The 18,927-nt window shown below is 40.9% G+C and overlaps 1 protein-coding gene across 1 annotated transcript in view; it reads right to left on the bottom strand.

Annotated features, from left to right (window-relative positions):
* STT3B (STT3 oligosaccharyltransferase complex catalytic subunit B) overlaps positions 1-18,921 on the bottom strand; it is a 50,994-nt gene extending 32,073 nt beyond the window's left edge. Inside the window, exon 1 of the mRNA XM_079301439.1 lies at positions 18,188-18,921. Within this exon, the coding sequence (XP_079157565.1) occupies positions 18,188-18,699 (512 nt within the window). The 5' untranslated portion in view covers positions 18,700-18,921. The remainder of the gene's footprint in view (positions 1-18,187) is intronic.
* Between the last annotated feature and the right edge of the window lie 6 nt (positions 18,922-18,927).

Here is an 18,927-nt window from a genome sequence, read left to right as displayed (position 1 = left end):
CCAGGAAACACTGACTTATTTCAGTTCACGCTTTAGGAGGAAAAGTGATGCTTTGCTTTCTTTCTTGCCTCTTTCTGTCATGTCTGTAGTTTGAACTATTTCCTCCTCCAAGCTAAGCTTTAAAGGAATAAACAATCCTAAGTCTGCTCATTTCAGAATTCAAAGCATCAACCACCAAACTAGGCTGGTATTGTAGTTTGAACCTTTGGGGGCATGCCCTAATGATCACCTAAGTGCTCTGTGTATGGTACCATTAATTTTGTGGCACTGTTGGAGATACCTACATTACAGATTATTCAGTAGACAACTGGAGATAAGTTAATAAAAATACAGTTCTTGTTTCATATATTTTAACAGAACAGAATACAAGCAGCAACAGTAAAATAACTGAAACAGAGGCATAATCTTTTTTTTAGTAGCAACATTAATTTAGAAAGCTTAACTAGGCAACTTACAAAGCAAAGCCTGTGAAGTTTTCACTTATATATTATGCACTGTTAATACATAATCTTAACTATCTGTTCATGCTTAGGTTTGATTTTTATTCCTTGCTACGAAGTGCCTTTTTGATGACACAAGGCAATACTGTAGGATGATTACTTAATGCTAGTCACAGCAATCACTTTCTATCCAGGAGCTACAGAATTCTTCAGCACTTCACAGCAACAATTACTGCTATATTTATAAAGAGACATCTTTGACGTTCCTAGGTTTAGTATTTTCTTGACAAAGTACTATTTAAGGTGAGTATTAAAATAAAATTCAGCCTACTGAGAAAAAAGAACATACAGAAAAGATCAGCACATGTATGGCAATGCAGTTACTTCATCCAGATATTAACAACACTTATGGAAAATTACACCGACAGCAATGGAATTCATTTGACCCCTCCATTCCAAGAGTGCAAGACCAGTGTGTTGCTTCTTGTGGGAATGGTGACTGTCTAAACCCCAATCAATTTCATGCTATTATTGCCCCATCATCTAGACTTTTTATCCAGCATTTTACAGCCATCTGAGAATATGTAATCTCCTTACAAGCAGAATCTGTTGAAAATTTTCTAAGCCTTCAATTATAAAGGCTTCTGTGCTCTAAAAGTCTTCAGCTGCAGATGCACAAAATTTTCACATCTGCAGACTCAGAAAAATGACAAGATACAAACTGTGAACATTACAAGCGATCTGAGTAATTCTAGGAGTCAGTTTTTAATGCAAATGTAGATTACAGAATCAATTCGGCCATACAGAATCTAATTAGAGATAGCAAGTCTAGATTCTTGAAAAAAGATAGTTGGGATTGACTCTGTATCCGACATATTCTGTGCATCCAAAAGAAGAATATATTCAGCAACACTTTATGGAAAATCTAATGAGAAGCTTCAGTAACTTCTATTGAAATAAAGAAACATATATACAGTATTCAAAATTAAATTTTAAAACACCTGCTTGCCCACAGACTATACTACAAGCACAACATCCTGCAAGTCTCATTCTGAGCTCTGTATCTGCAAATGAGCAATTAACACAATGAGTTCAACACAAGGTTTTTAAAATGGAAGTGTAGCACCCATCAACCACATAATGAATCCAAGCACTAATGAAGTCTCTCATCAGGAAGATTTTTACTTGTGTTACTTTATAACCTCAGTAAGTGTATGTATGGGCATTTAACCCATATTCAAATAATCAAGATTAGAATTTTGGAGCAGCAATACCTCCACGCAAAAGTACTAATGACACGTAAATTGCTTTTCCTAGTCCCCACAACCCAAACCTAAGGTGTTAGACCTGACAGTAAGACTGCAGAAAACATACACCAAGTGCTAACTCTCTCATGTGTAAGAACCCATGAGATAGAGGGCGATCCTCTGTTTATCTGAGCCAAAACTGACTGCAAAAGGAACCAACCAGGTGATTTTATTTCAGGAAAATCTCACATTACTTTATTTTTAACTTACATTACTGTCAGTGGAATGGTTTCATTAGGTCCTAAGTGTAATACAGACACCATATAATTTGTCCCTAATTAGCACATTGATATATATTTTAAGTCCTTATGTGACCACAAATCTTTTTTTTTTTTTTTTTTTTTTTTTTTTTTTATTTCTCTGGATACACAACTTCCATGGTTTAATGTGGAAATTGTTATCACTTTGCAAACTCAAGTTTCTGTACCTCCCCAGACAACAACCACCCAGGGAGTGATGAGCACATGAACTCTACCCCATCTTTCACAAGGGACACAGAACAGGTTTGCACAGTTCTTGCTAAACTTGATTGAAAGATGATTATTAAGACAAGTCCACCATAAAAAAAACAAACCAAAACAAAAAACCCTTTGACTGATGCAGAGTTTAGTATCATCCTAATTCTGGTGGTTTTAGGGGGTTAAATAAGTGATTTTTGATTGTTTAGTTTTTGCATTTTTCTATCAAAAATATCTGGATACATAATTTCTTTTAGCATTCTTAGCGGGTCCCGAGGCTGCCCTACATTTAGGGAGGATCTGATGACCTGTACAGGTTTTGATGCAGGTAGGGCCATTTGAAAAGAGGAATACACGTCCTTCAAGCTGTCAATCACAAGCCTTTGACAAAAGAATTGAAAGCAGTATGCCATTCTGAGTTTCCTCAGGTTCAAATTTGGTCGTGGACCTGCTTCTGATTTCAGATTTCATAACTCTGAACAAACCCACCCACTCAGAAAAATGTGACAAAGGGCTCCCTTGTTATACTAAGATTATTAAGAATAATGATGTAACAAAATGGCAGTGATGTGGCCACCTAGCTTCAAAAACAATGGAAATTTTGAGTCAAATGAGGAAGAATTTTCTGTTCCTGGAATCCAGCTGAGAAACAAAACTCCTTTCGTAAAATGTTTAGAATAATCCCTGAAGGTAAACCAGGAGAAAGCCAAGGCAGGAAAAAGGGTAGATGACACAATTAGCAGGGCACCCATTTTCTGAGGCCCAACATACAACTGAGCTCAATGGAAATCCCAAAGAATACCAGAATGTTTATAGAATAACCATTAATAATTACCATTAAGAATATCAGAATGTCCCCAATGTGTTTAAGAAGGATTACAGCCTTTCTACTGCCACTACTTGGCATGGAATTTTCCCTGCCTGCAATAAGATGTTACGCTTCACAAGTGCTAAAATCAGGAACTGCAGGCTGCCAGTAGTTTAACGATACAAAATTCTACAAGGAGCATACAGTCACTCTGCTTCTTCAGAGAACCCAGGGCACCTCCAGTAATTTTGCTAAGAAACTGTGAGCTTTTGAGAGCACTCCATGATCACAATTTGTATTTTTCACACCATATACCACCATCCAAAACCACGATATGCTTCCCATCACCATGTAGTGGGCGTGTATCTGTCTACAACTTCAGACACTTCCCCTGATGCCTATTAGGTTTTTTATGACTTTTTCTCTGTCTTGCTTTTAACTACTCCATATCTCAAGGCAAATTATTATGAAAAGCACTGGTTTTATCAATATTAAAAGGCATACTTTGCCAACCAATTCTGCCATTCATAAGATGTAAGGACATTTTAGACCTAAGAAGAAAGTGATGATGACATTTTTCTTGGGACAGTCAAAAATTCCCTAGAGGTTTCAAAGAAAAGATGGAAACAGAGTAATTTGAAATTTTTACAGGCAAAACCGGAATGTCTATTTTCTTTTTTATAGACATACACTTTACCTCAGATACCACACTACAACTGACATCCAAATTGATGACAATGTTGGCTCTACACCTTTTGACTGCATCACCCTCTCGAGAGGTATCAATTCTCTCCTCAATACAGTATTAACTACCACAAACTCAAAAACTCCTATAGTGCTATGTTTGTTTCTTTCTGAGTGCTTTTGGGCTAGTCTGTGGCACAATAAGCCTGGTATGCTGCAACTCTGAAGGCTTTACACAGAATTCAAGAGTATGTTCAAGAGGGTGTTTTTCCAGATCAGATTTTGTGCTGTACTTGTTTTAAACATGATGGATACAGATTAACTCCAAGGTCTTCTAAGTTAAAGGCTGATACATGAGGATGTGCTTGGCAGGAAGGAATTAAAAAGCTATTAGCTAAACAATATATTTTAAGAGTAAAATATCCTTTCTGTGAAAAATTTGATACTAAAAATCATTGAGGTGAACATGACTACTTCATAAAAAGTAACAGGGAACAGAGGACATCTAGCTCCCAAGACACTTTTTTCACCTTCTCCCAGTATAGAAAAGCAACCTGTAGCACCTAAATATCTACAATATGAAGTGAATACTAGCTTTTGTAATAGTCTGGAATACAGAGTACAACAAAGGAAATCTGCTATTCATTGCAGATATTTAATAATATTTTAACTTCTTAGAAGTATGTGGCACAGCCATCATCTGTATTACATAATAAAGTCACCTATATGAAATCGAGAAAGTACCAGCTACATCCAAAATGCATTTGAACAAACTTCACTTTCCATTAAGTGAAATTTAAGACATCAGTCTGACTGCTTCTACCCTGTAAAATACAAGACATGGTAAAAAGCAAACAGGACCCTTAGAAAGGCTCCAGATCCCTCAAACCACAGACAATATTTAAGCAATGACAATCTTATTTCTAACAGAACGCTTAAACAATTATAGCACCATAGAAAAGCTTTAGCAGAAATTATTTTGTACAACCCTCAATAGTCAAGAGTCAGTTACTTTAACTTCTTCATAACACAAAGGGTAAATCCAGCCAGAATCAGAAATTAGATATCAAACCACTGTGCAAATTATGGCAACAGAAAGCTCTTTAGCTGACAGGAACTAAAAGTATCTACAGTGTTGTGGCTGCACATCTAAGTCAGTTTAGTAAGTTAAAATAAGGTAGCTTCTAATCCAAAAATCCTTACATATTTGCTCTTTAGTACATTTCTTAATGTATCTGCTATTCTTCCTCCTGCATGTAGGTCAGTCTCCCTTGCCTGAATTCTCTGACTATACTTGCTATCCATTGGTCTCTCTGTAGGTAGATCATGTTTAGTCCAAGAATCTGGATCTCTCATAGTGCACCTGTTGAACTTCATCCATTGCCATATCAACTTACTGACTTTTTTTTTGTGGATAATACAAAGGGTCATCAGAGCAGAACAGACACAGTCTAACTTGAAGAATTTCTGTCCTGTTAAAGACCTAATTTTATCTAACTTAAATATGTCTGCTCAAATTCTGCTTAACCTTTCAGTAAGCTGACATAAATAGACACAGACATTGCATTCCTAACGACTATAGAATCAATCAGGCAATTTTCACCTGTGGGTATGTATGTATATAGATAGAACCACCTGCAGAACAAACCAAACAATACACATAGGGTTTACAGGAACCTAGAGACATATCTAATTATGCCCTACAATATAAACCTGAAAAGAAAAACACATGAATAAAGCCCAAAGTACAAAGGTGTTAATGGTAAAAAAGGTATAGAATGCCTTGCACTAAATTACATATGCAAATTTAACTGTGGCAGTTATCCTTCAACTAACCTTTGCTAGCTACAAGGACTGCAGAAGCACTCCTAATCTGCTTCTGTCCACAAATAGGATAAATTAGATTGAATCACAGCAAAAAAGCAAACCACTTTAAAGAAACTGTAAAAGACAACAAAAAAATGCTTCTATAAATACATCGGCATCAAAGGGAGGGCAAAGGAAGACCTCCATGCTTTGCTGGATGTGGAAGGAAACAGTGACAAAGGATGGAGTACCCAATGCTTCTTTGCCTTTTACACTAAGACCAGCTGTTGTTTGAGTACCCAGCTCCCTGAGTTGGAACACTGGGATGAGCAGCAGAATGAAACTCCCATACTACAAGGAGAAATGGTCAGAAATCTACTGCACCACTCAAACACATGTGAAGCTGCATGGGGCCACCCAAAGGCACTGAGGGAGCTGACAGAAGTGCTCACCAAGCCATTTTCAATCATTTCCCAGCAGTCCTGACTAACCAGAGAGATCCCAGTAGACCGAAGTCAGATAACGTAATGCCCACCTACAAGAAGGATGTGAAGGAGGATCCAGGTAACTCCAGGCCTGTCAACCTCACCTTGGTGCCAGGGAAGGTTATGGAGCAGGTCATCTCCAGCATAAACACCCAGTGCATGCAGGACAACCAGGACATCAGGCCCAGTCAGGATGGTTTAAGAGGAGCAGGTACCTCTTGACCAACCTGATCTCCTCCTATGACAAGGTGACACACTTAGGGAAATACTGTGGATGTTGTTTATCTAGGCTTTACTGCAGCCTTTGACAACATTTCCATATTATTCTGGAGAAACTGGACTGCTCATGGCTTAGACAGGTGCACTCTTTGCTGGAGAAACAACTGTCTGGATGGCCAAGCCCAAAGAGTGATGGTGAATGGAATTACATCCAGTTGGCAGCTGGTCACAAGTGGTGATCAATGTTGGGGCAGGGCCAGGCAAGTTTAATTTCTTTATCAATTATCTGGATGAGGGATCAGGTGCACCCTCAGTCAGTCTGCAGATGTTGGGTGGGAGTGCTGATCTGCTGCAGGGCAGGAAGACTCTGCAGAGGGATCTGGACAGGCTGGAATAATGTGCCAAGGCCAGTTACAAGAGGTTCAACAAAGTTAAGTGCTGGGTCCTACACTTGGATCACAACTTCACTGAACACTGCAGGCTTGGAAAAGAGTGGCTAGAAAGCTGAATGGTGGAAAAGGACATGGTTTAACAGCAGCTGAACATGAGCCAGTGTGTGCCCAGGTGTCAAGAGGACCCATGGCATCCTGGCTTGCATCAGAAATAGTATGGCCAGCAGGATCAGGGCTTGTCCCCCTTGATCATCCCCCTGTGCTCAGCACTAGTGAAGCCACATCTCTAATCCTGTATACAGTTTTGGGACCAAAAAGAACACTGAAGTGCTGGAGTGAGTCCAGAGAAGAGCAGTGAAGGTGGTGAAGGGCCTGGAGCACAGTGGGGAGCAGCTGAAAGAGCTGGGTTTGTTCAATCTGGAGAAAAAAAAAAAAAAAAAGGCTTATGGGGAACTTTATAACTCTCTGCAAACACCTCAAAAGAAGTTGCAGCCAGGTGGGGGTCAGTCTCTTCTCCCACATAACAAGTACGATAACAAGAAGAAATGTCAAGTTGCACCAGAGGAGATTGAGATAGGTATTCGGAAAAAATTCTTCACCAAAAGAGTTGTTAAGCATTGGAACAGGCTAGCCAGGAAGTGGCTGACTCGCCAACCCTTGAAGAGTTCAAAAGAGGTTGGATGTGCTAGTGCTGGGTTATTGGCTGGACCCATTGCTCTAAGAGGTCTTCTTCAACCTAAATAATTCTGAGACCTCAACTATTGTTATTGATTTTATTCTGAAGCAGATTAAAAGTGTCCAGATGCTCTATTAATACAGTCCAACAGAAGGGGTGATGGCCCCTAGCTAAGGGCAAAAAGAGTTCCAGCTGTTTGCAAAGTACCGTATATTTCCACACTGGAGCAAATTAATGTAGGAATAGGATGTCAGCAATAAAATAAACAAAGATCAAGAAAGTAGCTGAAAACTGAAAGTGGCCTTCATCCTCTCTCATAATACACTGAGTGGAGTCTATCTTTCTAACCATATTTTGCATTCAGATACTTTCAGTGTCTGATTTAGCCTCAAATAAGTATGGCAAGCAGAATTTAATATGAGTTATCAACTACTTCTATTTTATATCTTTCATAACATTTCAAGTCAGTCTAAATTAAAAAGAAACCCTAAGTTTTCCGTGAATTTAATGTAACCTGTGGATTGTACTTAATGGTTACCAGTGTTTCTTCAAAGACTGTGCACAGGAAGCACAAGGGTAATAACAAAATGTTATTTGCTTTTTAGGTATTCTCGCAGAATTGCTAACGATGAGGTGTACTGTGATGACTGCAGTGCTCAGCATTTAAGACAGTATTTATAATTAATATTAAATTCCTGCCATGTACAATCTGAAATTGAAGTTACATGTTTATTTTCTCATTACGTGATAGAACTTCTAGTATTGCTCAGTCTTCCTCTACCATAGATATTGACCTATTTCACTGTGCTCCTCTATAATTTTAGTAAAATCTCATGCTTGCTTAGAAATGACCTTAAAATGTGAAGGTGGGGGAACACTGTTATGATGAGCTAGGCTTGCTATTACACACATATGCTTTGAAGCTGTCACAAATGTTATTACAAAAATATTCAGAGACTACACTCACCACTGCCTCCTCTATACTATGTTCAGGAACATTCCCCTTTAAAAGCAAACCACCTCTGACCAGCCAGCTACACTGGCATATACAGTTTGTTAGCTACAGCCCCTCTGTCTTAGAACAGTAAAAGGATGGGTTTCATTTCTAAAGCCATTTTATTAAATCAAAGCATATCCTTTCGCTGCTGCCCCACTGACATAAAGTGAATGAGTGATTGCCCATGAAAATGGGGAAAGTAGGATGCTAAAGCAAGAGGTTCAGTTTCAATTTAGGTGGGGTTGAAAAGTCATGTACTGCAGGGGTATATGCGAGTTGTTGGGAATGACCTGGTGTAAGCTCCCAAGGGACAGTTCTTAGGTCACATAATCCTAAATCTTCCCTCTCCTTGCTCTCCAAATGTGAATTAAGCTGGTTTGTTCCAGGACCTTTCATGCTTCAATCCCCACCAGACCATATGCCCTCTCAACTCTCTCTCCACAAATGTGCTGTTCTGTGGCTTTTTCTTCTTGAAGGTAGCCCTGAAAGAAGACAGCAGATGGCACCGTGTGGAACATGCTCTCACAAAGCAAAACCAGGATGTGCATAGCTAAGAATGTTTTGTTGAAACCAGAGTGCAATGGAAGCATAAGAAAACCCAAAAAAAACCCTGAAGCTGACTTACAAAAGCAAAAGCCAGAAAATAAAATTCAGTGATGGACCAATTATAAGCATGATATATTTCACACAAAATATATCTTATCTAAGCTTGTATATAGCAAAAACTGGGTGGGGCTAATGGTGGTGAAGTAAAGGCGAAATAAAAAATTAAATCACTACAAATTCCTCAGCTCCCATTTAGCCATAGGAGAATAATTACAGTCGTCATTACTAGCTGACCTGAGACATCACAAATTAAGATACTGTTGCTAATGTTTAAGCTAGTCTCTCCCATGTCAAGATTCATTTTCTAGTCGGAGAATGAAAGATTAAAACTGTTACAGAGTAAAATTAATTGTGAGACACATGCAATAGCTTTTCAGATGTAACTTCAGACATCTGACAATAGATGAATCATTCCAGTCACCTGAGTAAGACAAAACAGTCAAAACACAGTACCATCACACAGCTGCTTGGAAACCCCAAACACTGCCTTGGCTTTCATGACTTTCATTCTGCAATAGTGAGTCGAAGAGACATCCATTTACTGTCATTGTAACCACCGATACAATGCCAAAGCTCCAATTTTGTTTTGCTGACTTTCTAAATTAGAAGAATTGCAACTTTAAGGCATTTTACCTATTGCCAAAGAAAGAATTAAAGATGCTTTAAACACCTTTAATACCCACACATGAAGATGAAAGCACTTTATCAAGATATTTCAAAATTATTTATGAAATTCTAAGTTATTTAACTGAACTTCCAAATGCTAAACTTAAGTTTAGAATAAAGAGTTATCATATTCAACGTATGCAGTAGACTCTATATATATATGTAAAGCCAATAAACATAGAAAAGTACTCAGGACAGAAAAGCTGGTTTTGTTGTTTTGCCTGTGCATCACTCTAGTTTCAAATCCTTTGGTTACAGCACACACATATTCTATTAAATGTGTTACTCTGAATCAGCTGCATCCTTAAAGAGGTGCCTTCCATGCCCAGCCTTTTTAACATATCAATCTATTGTGAAGATAGGATTAAAAATAAATAAAATCACACTTCTTGAATTTAAAGAAGTTGGCTATCATTTATAGCAAAATTACAAAAAGAGAATACAGAGACTGAAAAAAATAAAGCCAAAACATGTAGGCTGCCCAGTCACATGTACTAGAACAGTTTAAAATTACTTAATTACATGTTATTTCTTCCTTCTGCAAAATCCATATTAAATCAACAGGATAGAGTGCCTATCCATACAGTGAGCCATTATTTTAAATAAATGTAAATAATACTGTGTAAAATAGTCTAGAGGAAAACAGCTATCCCACTAAGAACACTACCAAAAATCAATAATCAAGCAAACTCATATCTTCCAGTGCAATGTAGTTTCCCAAGGAATTTGTTTAAGTGAGGGAAGTTTTGAAAAGGTGTTTTGCAATTCCTCAAGGATTATCAGCTGAAGAGAACTTGAACATGCTCTTTTACCTAACAAACTAACATAACCCACATAAATTGTCTGCCACAGAAAATTGTATGATAAGCATTGTAACACCTGGAAGAAATTATCATTTACAGTTACTTAAGTTGGATGGGCTCTGAAAAAGTAATATTTGATACTGGACTTGGGTCTCCCATAGCAGACAGACATTTTAAAAACTGTTTCCTGCTCTTGAAGTGCTCATGTACAAATACGAAATTACTCCATGTTTAAAAAAGACCATTTCTTTTTCTAAAGCACAGGAATATTGCCCCACATAATAGCAAGAACTTTTGAAGTATAGCAAGTATTTAATTCTCGAAAATGCCAAAGGAACTTTCACCCTGGGAAAGCAGCAGTAAGTTGGGAAATACAGTTCGTTTCTATATCCTTAAATTCATTCCCCAGGCTGCTTCAACTTATGTAAGGTGTGGTGCAGCATTAGGGTCAATTTCACGGTACCTCTCCTGCCCAGACCTAGCAGCTATCCACATTTAAAACACCTCAGTTTGATTCCCAAGAACAGCTCAGATAAAGACCACAAACTTTGCTCAGCTATGGGGCTGGAAACAAAGTCCATGTGCTGGACATACTATAAAAAGGCTGCAGCAATACATGTCCTAAGTTCACTTTGTTCTCCAAGAAAGTAGTAAGACTGATGGCTCCAAGTTTTGCTAAAGGAATTAATAATAAAAACATTGTCACACATCCTTCACCTGCACCTACAGGGTGCAGGGCTCCACAGGTCCCAAAACCAGCAGCTTTAATGGCTTTCCTACGTCAAAAGAAGCCCTCAGAAGTAGCCCTAAATGTCAGTACAAATGTACCTCAAAGGGCTTGCAAGAATGAAATTTTCAAAAAATCAGGAGGAAAATCTGCAACACATGCACAGTTAGACATTAAATGGAAAATAACCTGACTAAATTAGAGGAGATTCTGGTGGAACAGCAAAGACAGCTCCCTAAACTTAGTGTACCCTCAATCCATTAAAAACCTATTAGTTCCTACAGGATTTTGAATTTTCTTGCTAACTATATTGGCCAAAATTTTTATTTTCCCCTTCCCCCACCAGTTCAACATGAGACAGATTCAAAAACACGAGTATTAGGATTACAGGCTGCCCAAACTAGAGACTATTAGAGAGAGTTCTGATAGGAAGCAAAAGCTAACCTTTATAAACCACTCTAACCCTACGTAATCAAATCAAATTTCTGTTTTAAAAATGGAACATATTAAGCTCTTCAAATAATAGGATATCTGCCAAAAAAAGAAGTCCATTCAAGGATTTTCATCGTAGCATTTGCTCTAGTTAGTCAAGTGTTCGTAAGTGTTTGCTGAAGACCATTATAAAAAAACCAACATAGCATTAAAAGCTAAACTCGATGGTTCAGTTGACCTAGCCTACATAAAACATTTGGATATGTTTTCCTTTTCATGTTTCATTCTACTCCCCATAAATCAATAAAAGGGTCAACACCTTGCAAGCACTCTATCTCACCTCACTCCAAAAGAAGTCTGTAGGGAGTCTCTGGACTCAACCATACTCTGAACGTGTTTTATGAACCTGCCCCTCCTACCTATCATGCATAACCCCATTACTACACCCACATGAAATCTGATGAGGTGTTCACCCCAATTACAAGTAGTGCAAATGAGGAAAGAAGCACTGTGTGCTAAGTAGAGATGGCAGAAGACAATAGTAATGCAGAGCAGGGATTTGATTCTTGCATGACTGCTATTTTATGAGGCCACACAGTGAACTGCTTTTCAGCTGCATCACTCCAACTGAACAAATCTAGCCTGAGGTCTCCCCACTCACAAAGCAGTTTCTGCTATGCCTTCAACTCTGTCCAATGTTCTTTTTCCAAATTATCCTCTTTCCATTACATTTCTAATATTTACCTATATTTGCAATTTCACAAGCAGTAGAGAAGTCCAGTGCAGTCAAGTGCACATCATCTTGATCTGTTACCACCATATCAACCGTACAGAAAAATTTACTTGTCTTCAATACAGCTCTCTCCAAGTAGGTGAACAATACCTTACAACTGAGAAACCCCAAAAGCCAGGCTAACCTGTGCTAACAGTTTCTCAACCCGTGTCATACTGTAACAGAAATGATCATAAAAGATGCCTGATTTGGGTCCTCCTCCTTAAGTGCTAGGTGGTGGTGTGGTGGTGAAGCCTGGAAGACTATTCTCACATAAAAGTCTCTAACCTTTCCTTTCACGAACACACAGGCACTACTGAATCAGATCTGGACTTCATGCTAGAATATTTTTCCTACTATAATAAAATAGCAGAAACAAGTTTGAGTTACCTGAAATTCGGTTAAAATTATTATTATTACTAGAGTATAAAAAACCATTCAAATGTTAACAGTAAATATAATCTTAAAAAACATATTTCGATAAAATAGAAATAGAATACTTTTCACTTCACAGAATCAAAACACTTTTGAATGTAGTAGAGCATGTAGTATGTTTTTAATATGAATCTCATGAAATTTCCAACATCTCAAAATTAATTCAAAGTGATTATATTCAAACTGAACTGGAATCAAATTCTTTCCTGAGGTCTGGAAGTTGTCTAAGATTATAAACAAAAGGAATTGTTTTGGGAAAAAATAAAAGTCTGTGAGAAATCTTTCCTAAACAGATCCACATTTATGTACTTCACTTGAACAGGACTGTGGGATGGGTTGAAAGGCTCCAGAAAGACAGATACAGTTAGGAGACCAAAGTGGCTGTTAACTCTCAAGAACACATTTAGTACACAATCTGCTGTCTATTTTCCCAGCAAAAGGCACTAGCAAGAGAAGCAGTGGCCAGATCAATCACCTGGGTGGGCATTGGTTATTGATATTATTGACACTATCCTCTTTGCAGGATTTTCCACTCTCCTTATGAGCACCAGCTTAACACGCTGTTATTCACTTCTTCTTTCATCACCTGCTGCTCCAGTGTCTTAACATGCTCTGGTTTTATTTGTATACACCTTCCTTCTGTCACTCAATCCCAGTTTATCCTCTAGCATCAGTCATGATGTTCAGATGTTTCAGATGTCTGATGTTCAGATTCTTCCTCAAAAATAAGAGAATAAACTGTAATATAAAAACTGGTGGCAAACCAGCTCAGGAAACTAAATTGTTGTATTATTTTGAATTTACTATGACTGCTTTATAGCAAGCAAGAAGAAAAAAACCAGGACTGCACAGTGGGCAACAGAGAACTCCCAAAGTCAACTATCTGACCAGGTAACATAACACAAACTCATTAACCACCAGTGATCAATCAATTCCATGCACATTTTTAGATTCACTTCAGTTACACTTCGAATTTTAAGGGAAGTTTCATGTCATATTTATAGATGTTAAATTTTGTTTTCATTAATGAAACAAGTTTACAACAGCTAAAGGATCCATCTGGCAAACACAATCTGAACATAACAAAAGTGGTATATTTGACGGTGCCAGAGATAAAATTCTCAACTTCCTTTAACCTGCCTGTCTCTGAAACTCGAACAATGACACCGACCATCGGTTTATTTTCACCAGTTCATCCCCATTCACGAAACCCCACTAACACTAGATCATGGTATCCGTGAAGAAATTGGATTGCTTTTCTATCTATATGTCATATTTGCTACCAGGACACTTATGTTACCTCAGAGCAAGGCACAATAAACAATAGTCATCCCTAATGGCAGGTAAAAAGCTGGTGGTTTGAGCAATCAGTGCTGCTGATTTGGAAGAGCCAAAGATGTATGTGAGATTATGGTAGTGCTTTCCAGCACCAAGAACTGGCAGGGGTGCAGAAGACAACATTCCCACAGGAGAAGGTAGGCAAATGGAACTGACAAAGCCTGCACTGGTGCACCACCCTGCACGTGCAAACTGGTACAGAGAGGGTCTCGTGCTCACACATGAGCTTTGGTATTCCAACCTAAGAAAGCTTTCACTAAGGTAACTGGGATTAGTATCTTTTAGCAAGATGTTAAAATTCTCGGGGGAAAGAGCAGTTTGATCTCATGTCATGGGATATGATTAATGATCCAGATACAGATCTCACATGTGTGACTTAATGGCAAGAACTGCACAAACAGAATGAATGCACTATTTTGACAGTACTCCCTGAAGACTACTGATGCACCAAAAGTTGTTATAATTTCACTTGGAAGCAGTATCAGAATGCAACAGTCTTGATAGATATATACATATCTACATACACCTTATACATATACATATATGTATACATATGGACACATATAATTATTTTCTATTAATGTATACACACACATATATATATGATGCAAGCAGCCAAAAGAAATAGAGTAAGGACATGCTGGAGCTTTACTTTAGTGCATAGAAAGTAGCCCCTGTGAAGGGCTCCACAATTTTGGTTGCCTCGGTTCTGCAGCTAGGTTAGCATTTAAGGGAACATCTGACAGTAACAATGTTCTCAACTCAACAACTGAGTTAAATCTGCTGCTGTCCTTTCATCTGCAGCTTTCACTCTGCACTTGTGTGTACACAGCACCAAAATTAAGTTCCTGGTCGACCCAGCTACCAAACTAGCCAACACAAGAACCACATTTCAGACATGAAATCTATCAATTCCAATGTACCATCACTATCCATGTTTCAAGTTCTTGGCCTTAGAATGAAATCCTGGAATTAAATGCTGGGAGCCTGTCAATGGCACATCTTAATGTCAGTGCTGCCTGACTTCATGTATCAGCTCACCTGATCTAGAAGCTGCCAAGAAGTACACACATTTCTCAAAGTCTCTGGACCAGCTCAAGTATGGAAAGTAAACACGACATAAGAAATAAATCAAAAAGTGAAAATATTGCACAAAGTAGGTAGTCAGTGTGAAAAACATCTCTAGTGAACCTAGTCCTAATGTACAGGTCACAGGTTCTTAAGCAACAGCACGGTGACCTCAAAACACCAGTTTGGTTTTACCTTGCACAGGCATTGTATTTCAGTGGAGATCAAAAACCAAACACTGTCCTCTCTCTACTGCCTGGCCTATCGTACTACATTTGGGTCACTTCTGGAAGAAATGCCAACACAAGTGAGTTGCAGTGGCTGATTTTACAAAAGCAGCAAATCTCCCTTCTATCCCAAATTAAAACCTAATTTTACTGTCAAAAAGGCAGCTCGAAAGGGATGTTAGGGAAAAAAAAAAAAAAGAGTGGTATTTGATTCAATTAATATGTAGAAAACCCAAGGTAATTCTGCCTTTCTTCCCATCCTTGATGGTTTCATATGTCCATACCAGGAAACTGGATTTCTAGGTAAATGGAAAAGCTTCCTATACCATAGGGGCAATAATATTTTTCCATTCAAAAGAATAAATGATTAGCCTAATGCTCCTCATTTCATGAGATATACCTCAGTTTCCTTTCTGGAGCACAAAACAAATACTAGAGAATAGGTGACTGACTTAACAACACACTGCAAAATATCCTACGCCAGCTTGACAGGAAAAGCCAAAAGAATTGAGAAAAATATCAAACTGTTCCACAGAAAAGTCTACAGCCACTGTCCTGAAAAAAAAAAAATCTCGTTTACCTGGAGAAGCTGCTAAAGAAGTGGTTAAAAAAATTTTGAAACAGAGCACTGCTACCAGTCTTTTCATAAGCTCCTTTCCCATATTACGTTCAGACTTGTAAGACCCTTGCAACTCTAAAAAACCATTCCTACCTAGCTACTCCACACTGCTTAAGAGAGCAACATCAGTTTATACTTTCCAACAGTTTTTCTGCTGCAATAGAGAATGCCCTTTGTTTTCATTCAGTTTCTACCATTTTAGGTTCTCTTTCCTACTAATTAACTTAAGTGCATTTGCCTCTACCATTTCTGGCATGCAGCAACACGACACTGGCATGATTCTTGACATTTCAACTGCTTCTCACAAACCTGCATTAAAATCAATGAGTTTTGTCAACTTCATCTATTCCCTAATTAACAAGGGTACATCCAGCAGCTCGGGCAGCAATGCCTTCTGTTTGTGTACTCAGGAAGATGACTTTGCATCAATTTACACATTGCTTTAAACAGGAGTTTATCTTTACAGCTAGATCATTACTATGAACTTAACTCCCACAGCACCATTTTAGTGTCCTTCAGGGCTTAGTAACAAGTTACACAACTCAGCACTGTAAAATTTTCGTTTATCCAACAAGGATGAGTCTTGATTATAAAAATCAGGTAAAATTTGCACAAAAATTCAAGTTGCATGCTTAAAAATTTCCTCCATAAGAGAAAGGTAAGCCTTTATGCTTAAATTTAGATTAGAAGAGAACTACTCCACAGGATATAACCTCAGATTCATAGTCTCATTGTAGATGTGTTTAAACTATGCTCCCACTCATTCTTAACTCTATTAATTAGAAGTTGGCACTTCTTCCATTCATTTGTGTTTGCAGAAAAAACACTTAAATCATGGACAATTACTCGGCATTTTGAAGATATTTTGAGATACTTGACTTTCACATCACAAAGGTTTATTACTTCACACAGCATTTAAAAACAAAGCAATTCCTTGTTCTCTACTATTCTGAGCCATGATTTGTGAATGGATTACATTTGCGGGTGGGGGGGGAGAGAAGTGAGGGGGGAAAAGCCAACTAGAAAAGAGGAAGTTGCGCTTTTGAAAGTATCAAAGTGGAGCGCATGCTTTGCAGAGAACGCAATTCCAGCAACAAATTCAGATGAAATTTAACACAGAATATCTAGCGTGCACTTCAAAACGAAGCATCTCCTTCCTTCGTGCAATTAACAGTGAGACCCAAGACCTAAAATTTTAAATTAAAATCAGACAATTCACTATTCTAAAGTCATCTGCCACTTACCCTACTTAAAGTTCTAAAAACCCTACGGATTCCCAGGATGAAGTAACCAGTAGTATAAAAATTCATTGTCACGTTTTTGAATTACAACAACCCTGCCCCACAAGTCTTGTCATCTTTCACTTCGCCTTGCTGCAAGGAACGAGTGCAGCATTTCTTGATCTCATGCATAAAATGGTTTCGGTCCCCTGCAAGGGGGAAAAAGAACAGGCGGCTTCTACAGGAGGGAAAGTAATCTCTGGAAAAATCAAGATGTGTGGGAAACAGCAAAAGTCCTTGGGCTCAGAAACGCAGCTTCGAAACACCTGGCAGTAAATCAATGTCACCCATTTCGCCGTAATCCCTCAAGTCACTTTTATGAAGATTACTTCCTGCAGTGCATTCCTCACTCTGCTCCCTCCCCGGCCGACAAGGACTCTAGTAAAGACCACTTCGGGAAGCCGCACCGCACACGCGGGACCGGCGCCGGGGCGCGGGTCACGCCTGGCACAAGCGTATCGCTACGAGCCCCCGACTCCTGCCCGACTCCCGATTCTCCGCCAGCGCCACAACTTTCTTTCCCCTTGCCCCTCGGAGAGTCCTGCCGCAACTCCAAGGGATGCGGGGGAGCTGCCGCCGCCCCGTTCCCGAGGTCTCCGCCGCAGGGGACACCCCAGCGCCCGGCACCGCCGCTCGCACCCGGCGCTTCCCTTCTCCCGCGCCGCGGCGGCGACCCCTCACGCTCCCTCCGACCTGCCACAGCGTGTCCCGTCGCACCGCCTCCATCTCTATCTCCTCGCCTCCCTCCTCGCTCCCGGGGCGGCCGCGGCTGCCGGCTCACTCCGGGGAGCAGGCAGGGGCGCAACTTGGTGGCGGAGCGGGGGGCGGGCTGCGGGGCCCTCCCGCCGTCCCCGCGGCCACGGCGGAGGGAACGCGCGGCTCTCCCCCGCCGCGCCGCGCTTTCCCGCCTCCCCGTCCCGCCCGGCGGCGCCGGCGACTGACCAGGGGTCGAACTCGTGGATGATGCTCTCGAAGCGGATGACGGCGAAGAGCCGGGAGCTGAATCCAGCCAGCCAGGCCAGAAAGAGGATGGTGAAGGAGAGCAGGGACTGCCAGCCCGCCGGCTGCGACAGGCCCCCCGACAGGCCGCCGCCCGCCCCGGCGCGGCTGTGGAGCGGCGCCGCGGAGTTGGCGGCGGGTCTGTGCTTGTGGTCGGGGGCCGAGTGCTCCGCCATGTTGTACCCGGGGCTCCCTCGCAGCCTCTCCCTCCGCCCGGCGCGTGCGGGGAGGAGGAGGCGGAGGAGGGGAGGAGAGGAGGGAGGAAGGGCAGGGGGCGGGGGGCTCGGCGAGGGGCGGGGCGGAGCCCGCCCGTTCTTGCTCGGCGCTCCTCGCTGGCTCTCCGCCGCCTCCTGGCGCACCCGGGCTCTGCCGCCGCCTCCTCCTCCCGCCGTCACCGACCCGCGGGGCCGGGGGGGAAACGGCGCGGCGCGCGCGGACCCGGGGGGCGGGGCCATCGGCAGGAACGGGGCCGGGCCAAGGAGCGGAGGGCGGGGATCGGGCCGGCCCGGGGAGCCCGCGCGGCTCCGAGCGGCAGCGCCGCGGTGGGGAGAGGGGCTCTGCCAGCAGGGGCTGCGGACGGGATCTAGGCGGGAGGGAAAGGGGCGGATCGCCTTTCCCTTCCTCCCTCCCTCCCGAGCGCGCCGTTTGACATTGCCGCCCCTCCGGAGCGGGAGGAGCTACCG

Source organism: Erithacus rubecula (assembly GCF_903797595.1).
Source record: "Erithacus rubecula genome assembly, chromosome: 3".
In the NCBI taxonomy this organism is placed as follows: Eukaryota; Metazoa; Chordata; class Aves; order Passeriformes; family Muscicapidae; genus Erithacus; species Erithacus rubecula.
The sequence above is the reverse complement of the archived record's forward strand: the minus strand, read 5'-3'. Positions and strand labels throughout refer to the sequence as shown.